At 35.5% G+C, this 9996-nt stretch overlaps 1 protein-coding gene across 1 annotated transcript; it reads left to right on the forward strand.

Moving 5' to 3' along the window:
* The first annotated feature begins 1867 nt into the window (after positions 1 to 1867).
* On the forward strand, positions 1868 to 7433 carry LOC143546581 (uncharacterized). Its single transcript, XM_077038226.1, has 9 exons — positions 1868 to 1884; positions 3577 to 3678; positions 3768 to 3873; positions 3966 to 4148; positions 4596 to 5042; positions 5991 to 6080; positions 6157 to 6233; positions 6724 to 6813; positions 7350 to 7433. The coding sequence occupies exons 2-7, from the start codon at positions 3631 to 3633 to the stop codon at positions 6219 to 6221; spliced, it is 939 nt and encodes a 312-aa protein (XP_076894341.1). The 5' UTR covers positions 1868 to 1884; positions 3577 to 3630; the 3' UTR covers positions 6222 to 6233; positions 6724 to 6813; positions 7350 to 7433.
* Positions 7434 to 9996: the final 2563 nt, after the last annotated feature.

Here is a 9996-nt window from a genome sequence, read left to right on the forward strand (position 1 = left end):
CCATGAAAACGAAATCAACAGAAATCAAATGTCCAATTATGAACAAAGTGTCGATTTTTAGTATAAAACAAAAATCAGATCGATTTTAGAGTTAGAAAGGTAAAGAGACCATAGGAATCATGACGATTTGGAAAGATCAAGGTTAGGGTTGTGGATTTTCAACAAGAATGATCCGATCAATCTAAGCGAAGATGGTTTACGGACACTCAACCTAATCTAATCGGTTATGTGGCAATTCCTGATCCAGTCAAGCAATACAGTCTTGTTTTAAAAACTTTGGTAGAGACATGTTCGTATGGATCCCGTCCCCACGATGGCGCCACACTAGTAAGGAGGTGAGAATCTATTATGAACGTCTGTATATCAAACCCCAACACCTAGAGGTGCACAAAAAACCCGAACCCGGAACCGGACCCCAAAAAGATACCTGGAACCGGTTTTTTTAATACCCGGGTTTTTAATACCCGAACCCGTACCCGACCCTACCCGTAGGGTACAGATAGGGTATGTATTTTAGTACCAAAACTCGTACCCGGAACCGGGCCCGATTTATACTCGGTAATACCCGAAACCCGGAACCGGTTCCATACTCGGAACCGGGTTTTTCCAATACCCGAAACCAGGTTTTTCAAATACTCGATCTATACCCGAAATTACCCGTAAAATACCTGACAAATACCCGAAAATACCTCAAAAAATTGTAACCCCGTAAAAAAATCTAATCTATACCCGAAAAAACCCAGAAAAACCCCCCAAAAAACCCCCCAAAATAGGGTTTTTCAATACCCGGAAATAGGGTATTCAAGTACCTGGTTCTATACCCGACCCGAACCCAATGCATAGGGTATGGTTTTTAGAGACAATACCTGGACCCGAACCCGACCCAGGTATTACCAATACCCGATTTTCCAATACCCGGTCATACCCGAACCCGGTTTCATACCCGAACCCGGGTATTTGAAAAACCCGATTTGTGCACCTCTACAAACACCACCTGATTTTATTCTTGAATACATGATTCACCTTATCAGACCCACGATTTATTTCCCTTATGTTGGTTGTGGGACCGATTGGTAGGAAGCGTCCAATTAGAACGTAGACATTTATATCATACTTTTATTTTACATCTCAGTTTTATAAAAAATTAAAAACAAATATTTCTTAAATGTTCACATTTATTTATTCGCCCTTTTAACTTTTAAACCAAAGATCACTTATTGGCAACTAAATACGCTTTAATCTCTCGATCCATTTAGTTAAGCTCGAAGGAATGCGGGTAATGCAAGGAAGGTCCGAATAATTCTTGTCACATTTTTACAACTTGTCAGCTCGCTAATAAGGTTTGGAGTGCGGTTAGCTCATGGTGTCGTAAGTCGTAACCAATCAATTTTCACCTTCACAACCCGAGATTTACTTAATATTCATAACTCGACTTCTTTGGCCTTCAAAAAGAGAAATGCGGATTATGGCGGCATGCTGGTATATTTGGAAGTCGAAGAACATAGCAACTTTCTCCGAAAGAGCCCACGCGGTGAACGAAATGGTGGAAAATTCATGTCTTTAAACTTCCATTGAATAAAAAACATATCCACGTTTATATCTTTGTTATGGCTTGGTTGGTGTAACTTCGCTTTCGTTTGTTGTGTTGTTTCTGTTGGCCTCTAACGTCTTGTTAGTATATAGTACGCCGTACTTTAATGGAAAGTTGTCGCATGAGAATCAAATATGAACCGAATATTATTATATTTGTATATTTGAAAAAAAAAATGAATCCACCGTTTGATGTGGGCCCCAGTGTCCACCTCCTTCACCACACACAAATCAATAAACACTTCAAAGACTCCATTAAAGAATCTTCACTTCCATCTTCACCTTTATCCACCGGTAATAATAATCTTTTTCTTATTACTATTATTATTATTGTTATTGTTGTTATTATACACATGCTGTTCATCTTTAATATATAGCTCAAATTCTTGATTCTTTATGGTTGTTGATTTGTTTTATTCTTTAGGTTGTTGATTTGTTTTATTCTTTAGGTTCGTTTGTGAGTTGTTTGTATATTTAGGGTTTTATATTTGTGCTCATTTTCTGCTGATTTTTAAACTATGAATCTGACCCTGAAAAGATAAACTTAATTTAAATATCATTTTGTTTTGTATTTAGCTTTATAGACTGTTTGCTTTTAGGGTTTGTGTACTTGTTTTAAGCTGAGTTATTGTGACCGGTGATGAGATTAACTGTTGGTACCTGGTTAGGTACTGTGGTTAGGTACTTGTGTTTCTGTACGTTAACTGCTTTGGTACTTTTTTTTACAAATTGTATAAAATATTTAAATTGATTCATAATCAAGAAACCATTATATGAAAATCAAAACATACAAAATGTCCCAGAACCCGTATTAAATTCTATTTAAAAACAAGAAAGAAGGGTACGGATACCGGTACCTGATATCCAAGAAAAACTCTACATTTTTCAGTCTACCAAATACCAAAAAAAAATAAAGGTACCGATACCGAAAATACCGAATACAGAATTCAAGAAAAGTGGGTACCCGCAGCGTGCCGTATGTATCGGTACCGGTAATGTACCGCTATTTGGGAAAAAAATATCTCATCCCTAATTGTGACAACAACTCTATGTTTTGTAGCTTGTAGAATCCTAGTGTTAAATGTTAAATTGCATAATGCGTTGTAGCTTGTAGAATCCTAGTCTTAAATGTTAATTGTTAATTGCTACCCCATTAAGAAAGTGGCCACTATTTGACTTTTTAAGTGTCATATGACTTGTATATATTGACTTCACGGTTGACCAGAGTGATTTCAAGTGGTTTAAAAAATGTTACTTTTGATTTTTAAGATGTAAATGATACGGATTTGTGAAAAAAGTTATGTTTTATTTTTTATTTTTTATTTTTTTATTCTTAAGGCAGGTGGAATACGTTTCTTAACGGGCATTTTTTTGGTTTGAGGTTTCAAGAAAGTCTTTTGACTTTTATGTGTCACATGACTTATCTCTTGACTTCACGGTTAACCAGAGTGATTTCAATTGGTTAAAACATGTTACTTTTGATTTTCAAGATGTAAACGATACGGATTTGTTAAAAAGTTTGTTTTTTTATTACTCTTTAGACGGGTGGATTACGTTTCTTCACGAGCATTTTTTTTGGTTTTGAGGTTTCAAGAAAATGTTTTGACTTTTATGTGTCATATGACTTACCCGTTGACTTCACGGTTGACCAGAGTGAAATTCAAGTGGTTTAAACATGTTTCTTTTGATTTTCAAGATGTAAACGAGTGCGAATATGTGAAAAAAGTTATGTTTTTCTCTATTTTTTTTTATTTTATTCTTAAGGCAGGTGGAATACGTTTCTTAATGCACGCTTCTTTTGTTTTGAGGTTTCAAGAAAATCTTTTAACTTTTATGTGTCATATGACTTATCTAATTGACTTCACGGTTGACCAGAGTGAATTCAAGTGGTTTAAACATATTACTTTTGATTTTCAAGATGTAAATGACATGGATTTGTGAATAAGTTATCTTATTATTATTATTATTATTTTCTTAATTCTTAAGGCAGGTGGAATACATTTCATCACACGCGCTTCTTTTGTTTGAGGTTTCAAGAAGATGTCGGGTGGAGAGGTTAGAAACGTGTCATCGGGAGACATACAAATGGTAATGTTTTTGAGCCTAATGCATAAAATATCATCATATTTTTTTATATTTAGGAATGTAATTTAAACGTCACGATGGTTCGGTTTCAGGTTCAAAATCTCATAGAACAATGCCTACCTTATTACATGACTCAGAAACAAGTCATAGATATTATTTACCAGCAAGAGAAAATAGAGCCGAGCTTTACCGAGCTTGGTATGTACTTAACAGTTAACAACTTCTTTATTTAATATGTGTGTTTATGTCAATCAAATAAAAAGGTTATTTTTTTCTTTCTTTTTTTATAGTTTGGCAGAAACTTGAAGAACAAAATCAAGAATTTTTTAAAGGGTACCATTTGAGGTTGATGGTGAAAGATCAAATAATGGAATTTAATAAGCTTCTTGATAGGCAGGCTGCATTGATGCAGCAATTAGGCCCCACTGCAGTGAATTTTCAACCTCAGTCTAATGGATCTCATTTGCCACCAAGTAAGTATTTTTAGGCTCAAACTAATATATTTAAATATAAGCAAATTGCCATATCGGTGAGCGTTTTTTTATCAAAACCAATATGTTGAGAACCGCATTAACTCTTGTAATATTATAAGTTGACTAAAACGCGTATACATTTAAATAATTTTAAGATTTATTTTTAAAAATACGATATTAATAGTCGTTTATCTTAATGCATATATGCATTTATATGCATATGTGCTCATTTTTATATGTTTTTTTATAAAAAGAAATAAGGAAAGAGGAGATAAAATCAAAGAAAAAGCGGGAAAAGATAAATAAACGTCTGTTTTCCAATTTACGTTTTTTTTTGAAGCGTAATGTAACTTAGATAACCGGTTGTTTATGTTTGGCAAATTCTAATTATTTAAGGATTTACTTATAATAAAATAATTAATATTATATTATCAATTTTTTTTCCAGTGCATCAAAATTCAACATGTTATGCACCCGAAAATACTGGCATGCCACTGAAGACCGAAAACATTAACAGCTTCTCAAGAGGATTCGACAACTGTGGACTGCCAATACCCTCGGGGGACCCACAACCTCATTCGAGAAGGATCAACGTTTCACCGAGTATGTTGTTGGGCCAGAATTCGAACGTTGGAATAACAAACGGCGTGTCTGTGAATACAGAATCAAGTTATTTGGGGAACTCGAGGTTTATGTATGGAACGAATGGGAACGTTCTAGAAACACGGCCCACGATCGGCGATGCGTCTGCTTCGTCTTTTAGTTGTTTGGAATCTGACCCGCATCAGTTGAATGGATCACTTCTTAATGATGGTTCTTTGTTCGGGTTGTTGGATCCTATGTCTCAGAACTTTGGTTTGTCAGAGTCGACTCCCGACTTCACTAATAGTTCTGGTAAAGCCCTCATTTTTACATATATATTCTTCACAAACAAAAGATTTTGTTTGTGTAGTTAAATGAACAAACATGAACAGCGGTTGCGGTCGTTCATTTGTGTTCATGAACGTTCAATAATGTGTTCATTTATGCTTGTTTACGTTCGTTTGTTTATGGTCGTTATTTAAAGGTTTGCTTTTATTTTTATAATATTTTTATTTGTAATAACAACCTACTGTTTATGTTCAGTTCGTTTCGTTAATGGTTGGTTTTATAAAGTCTTTACTTTAACTAACAACAAATCTAGACGTTATCAGAATAAAACCGCCAATTGGGGAATAATTAATGTTTTAGATGAAGAATATTATTCTTTTTATTTCCTCTTAAATAGTACATGTTCGTTTGCGTTCGTAAACAAGTTCAATCCCTTAACGAACGAACACAGACAGGATTTTCGTTTTGGTTAGTGTTCATGAACAATTTTAATGTTAAACGAACGAACATGAACAAAGCTTCATTCGGTTCGGTTCGTTTACATCCCTAGTTATGACAAAGTTTTACTAGTAATTATTTTATTTTATCTTATTTATTGTAGTGGGATAAAAATGAGATTTTTAGTTTTTGGAAAATAGTATATATGATATTATGAACTCTAGAAGGACATATATGAAATTTTGAAGCTTTGAATAGACACTAAATATATATGTATGTGTATGTAAATATGTAATTATACCTAAAAATTGTTTGTGGGTCAACCCGACCCTCCCATACATTAATGACTTATTCAGCACAACTATTTTTTAGACAACTCGTTTTGACTTTATGACCCCTTACATTAATGTCTAAAAAATCTACACACAACTCGTTTTGACCCGTTATGTAATACACTCGGACCGCTCATTATGCCGAATCTGCATATAGCTGTTTGTATTTATCTAATAACGTTTTTTTTTTGTTAAATTGTAGACATGCTAGAGAACTTCTCTAGGTCTGCTTTTCTATCAACAGACAGAGACAGTTTCTTGGACTCGCATAGTAGTACCGTAGAGCATCAAGGTAGGTTTTTTTTATGCCAAGATTATTTTTTTTCTCATTTTAAAAACGGTTATTAACGCCAGTTTTTGTGTCTCAGGAGAAAATAAGAGGTTGGACATACCAGAAAACTTAGGTTTTGATGATTTTGGCAGCGAATCATAGAACAATCAAATGGTAATATTCTTGATCTTCATTTCTAAATTTTGGATTTTTTGGCAATGAATTTTAAAAGTTAAAAATTAGGATTGTTCAAAAAGCTCGTGTTCCGAGACGTGCTCACGTGCTCGAAAAAAACTTGCTTATTAATGAGCCGAGCCGAGTTGGCGTGGCTTGTAAATGAGCCAAACTCGAGCCAGAGTAAGCTCACACGTTGGCTTGCATGTTTGGCTCGTTTAAGTTAAAACCAAATTATAATGTTTACAAGTTATAACAAAATTCCATTTTATAAATAAGCCCACATAATATTATGGTACATGAGCCCACTAGAGACCACCCTGATATTAATTTTTGCTTAAATAATAAATAAATATTAAATAACAATTTAAACGAGTTTAACTTAGAGCTCGAGCCTGAGCCTGAGCCCGAGCTGAACTTGGCTCGACTTGCTCGTTAAGCATTCCTAAATCAACAAGATTGACATGTCATTGTTCGTTTATCGGTGCAGGTGTAACAACTCATGTAGGACATAAATCTATGTAAATAGCTTGATTATGCGAGGCTTCAAGTGTTGTAGATTGGTGTGTGCAATGAAGAGGTAACATTAATTCAAGATGCTTGTTTTGTTAGTCTACAGTTATAGACCATTAGGATTGTGTTTTAAGGGGTTATATTTATATATCAAATGATTTGATAAAAAGTTAATGTTATTATTATTAACATGTAATGCTATGAATACGATCACCAACCCCATGTCGAGATCATCCTAGAAGTATGAAAATGATCGTTTGATCGTAAATTATGTTTTATAGAAGGTTACGGGTGTGTCTTTGGATTATATTACGTAAATAAAAAATAATAATAACAATGACAAGTCCGAACACGATTAAGTTTAGAAATCAATATGCGTGAAAAAAAACATGAAATGTTAATATTAATATTCATACCCTGTCGTCACATGCGAACGAACTGAAGCCCGTTTGGTCAAACTTGTGGTCAATGCATGGGAAACACTTTTGCAAGTGCGGTTTTTGCTGATGATGCAAAGAATCAAGCATGCGATATGTTTACCATGTTTCGGGTTGCATATAGTCATCACGCATGCAGGATCAAAAACCGTGCTTGTAATCTCAGGTACTGGCAGCTATTCACGGTATGCTTTTTGCGCTGATATGACTAGCGCATTCGAGGAAAGCGTAAAATGAATGATAATATTTGAGAAATGAGTTTTCAAGTTTGTATGAGTTGGTATTTTAGTGTCTAGTGATCTGTAGAATTGTAGATGTCATAAGTTGTTTTATTGTCCAATTGGACCGCGACATCTGTATGTTCTAGAATTGGATACTTGTTTAACTAATAAGAAGTAAATAAATTGGTTTTTGGAGTCCTAGTTTGGAAATAATAATAATAATAAATCAAAGTTTAGTAAGGGAAAGGCAAAATACTGCGTTATATTATGTTTCTCTTGTTAAACCAGTGCACGAAATAACGAAAATACTGCGTTATATTATGTCTCTTTTAAGGCCCAGGAGAAAGTTATAGGCTCCTCGGAATCCATTAGAAAGCGGTTTTCATGGGCAGACAATGAGAAAATCAATTGGGTTGCTAGAGACGATTTAGTTATGTCAAAAGATAGAGGTGGTCTTGGTATTAGAAGTTTAGGACTTGGTATTAAAAGATATATATGGTCCCAAATTGACTAAGATGGTATGTATCTAAGACGAAGTCTTAAAGAGGGTTGGTGTTTGGTCTCAAATAGTTAAGGTGGTAAATAGATTGTATGAGGAAGTCCAATTACCTCGTTCGGTTATTAGAAAAAAAGGTTGGTATGAGAACAAGACTTTGTTTTGGAAATGGCATTTGGATTGGAGGGACTAGTTTGTCTTCAAGGTTTTCGAGAATTTTCAGAAAGTTCAAATGACGAGTGGACTTGGGAGTTAGATCTTCGTGATAATTTTTTCTTCGGTTAAATGTGTTAGATCGCTTCTAGATTGGTGGTACTTACGAGATGGAAGATGGAAAAAAAATTGCTTAATTGATTGAAAGGTTTAACATACTCCATTAAAAAAAAAAAGCCATTTGTGATCAACAAGTTTGTATGTCTCTTTATTACCGCCCGTTTGTGTTCTTTTGTTATACAAGTTTGTAACTATAGTTTAGTATCTAATTAAACAGATCTTGTACTTATAATTTCTCATCATAAGAGCAAAATATAATAATAATAATAATAATAATAATAATATATCTTGATTACAGCACATGAACGTATGTCAGCTTAAGCTGAACCACGTAAATCCTCATATTCCTAACCCGATCCTAACAAATAAAATACTCACAAAAGATGCCTGTGATCAACATATATTTCAAGGTATCTCTTTACTAAACTTTCATCCATCTTTGTCTCCTCGTTTTATAGGCAATAAAAATGATTATTAGATACTAAGCGACAATTAGTGATGTATCTTTCAAAAGTATTATTCTCGTTATTGTTTACAAAAACCAGGGGCAATATTGGAAATTCATTAATAAATGATACTACAATAGTGGTTGGGTAGTGGGGGTCCTTGATAAAAGTGACCATTTTATTGACTCGAAATTTGGATATTCCAAAACTACCCTTATTGTGCAAGAAGCCAAGAATGTCTTAATGAAACCATCGCCAATCGAATTGTGTGTACAACTTGTCACAAAAGATACCCCAACCCCACCTCATATGCCTGAATCTTGGTATTGGAAATGACCGTTATGCCCTTGAGTATTGAAGGTGCCCTGTTTGTGTTGTGTTATATAAGGAAAGGTTGTTCGGCTTTGCTTCACATAAACTCAATATTAAACTTATAATAAGCTAATAACTAATAAAAACATTAAAGCAAATCTATAGATAATGGATATTGCTTTTTATATATTTATTAAAAAAAAACAATGGTGTCAACTTAAATATAATTGAAGAGGTAGGTCCCAGCAGAGCCCAGTTGGACCCGCAAGACTCACCTTAAACAGGGACGTCTGCGCAGAGACCAACTGGATCCGCAGGACCAACCATGCTCAGAGACGTGACGTCCTTACGCACAGTATGCAAGCTGGTCCCGCAGGAAATGCCTCCCATGGTGAAGGACTCCGCCTGTTCCCGCAGCCTCGGATACAAGCCATGAGGGAAGGCCACCCGCGCAGCATGGCTACACGCACTATGTACTTAGCTCTCGATCATTCAGTGTCACCTGAAGGAATGAGCAAAGCCGGGAGCAATCCCGCACAGAGGCGGGAGGGGGAATACTCCCGCCCAAATAAGCCAGTCTATACTGAAGGACCTTTTACTGTACCTGACGAGGTATGGGCGAAAGATCTGATCAGGGATACGACAGCTCACTGATACAGTATGGCGAGCAGCATGCTCCTGTACTGTATCACTATTAAGCCGCTGCCTACTCACCAACTACTGTCATACCACGTGCGTAGCCGGCAGTTGGTGGAAAGGGAATAGTATACAGCAGGCCTGGTCGCTATCAGCCGCTGCCTACCCACCAACTACCAGCAGGGCACGTGCGTAGGCTACTGTTGATGAACAGGAACACTGTTGCAGCCGGCCATACCTCCTTGGAAACCTACCTTCGGCTATAAATACCCCAAATGGTATGATCATCTAAACACAACATATCTTACTACATTATCATCATATTATACCTGATATCTGCTCTAGCAATCTCTTAATATACTTTTATATTTAAAGAGCAATCTAGTCTGATTCTCACGCCGGAGGGTGGTCACAAGGAGGAACCCCCCC

This window comes from Bidens hawaiensis, unplaced genomic scaffold, assembly GCF_021521415.1.
Source record: "Bidens hawaiensis isolate Kalapana, Puna unplaced genomic scaffold, B.hawaiensis_p1.1 tig00014404_1, whole genome shotgun sequence".
In the NCBI taxonomy this organism is placed as follows: Eukaryota; Viridiplantae; Streptophyta; class Magnoliopsida; order Asterales; family Asteraceae; genus Bidens; species Bidens hawaiensis.

What these genes read in the sequence shown, in the direction of transcription:
- LOC143546581 (XM_077038226.1), top strand. Translation starts at nt 3,631, where the DNA reads ATGTCGGGTGGAGAGGTTAGAAACGTGTCATCGGGAGACATACAAATG. An exon ending in TGGATCTCATTTGCCACCAA is followed by an intron (nt 4,149 to 4,595) that starts GTAAGTATTTTT and finishes TTTTTTTTCCAG; the next exon opens with TGCATCAAAATTCAACATGT. An exon ending in CGACTTCACTAATAGTTCTG is followed by an intron (nt 5,043 to 5,990) that starts GTAAAGCCCTCA and finishes GTTAAATTGTAG; the next exon opens with ACATGCTAGAGAACTTCTCT.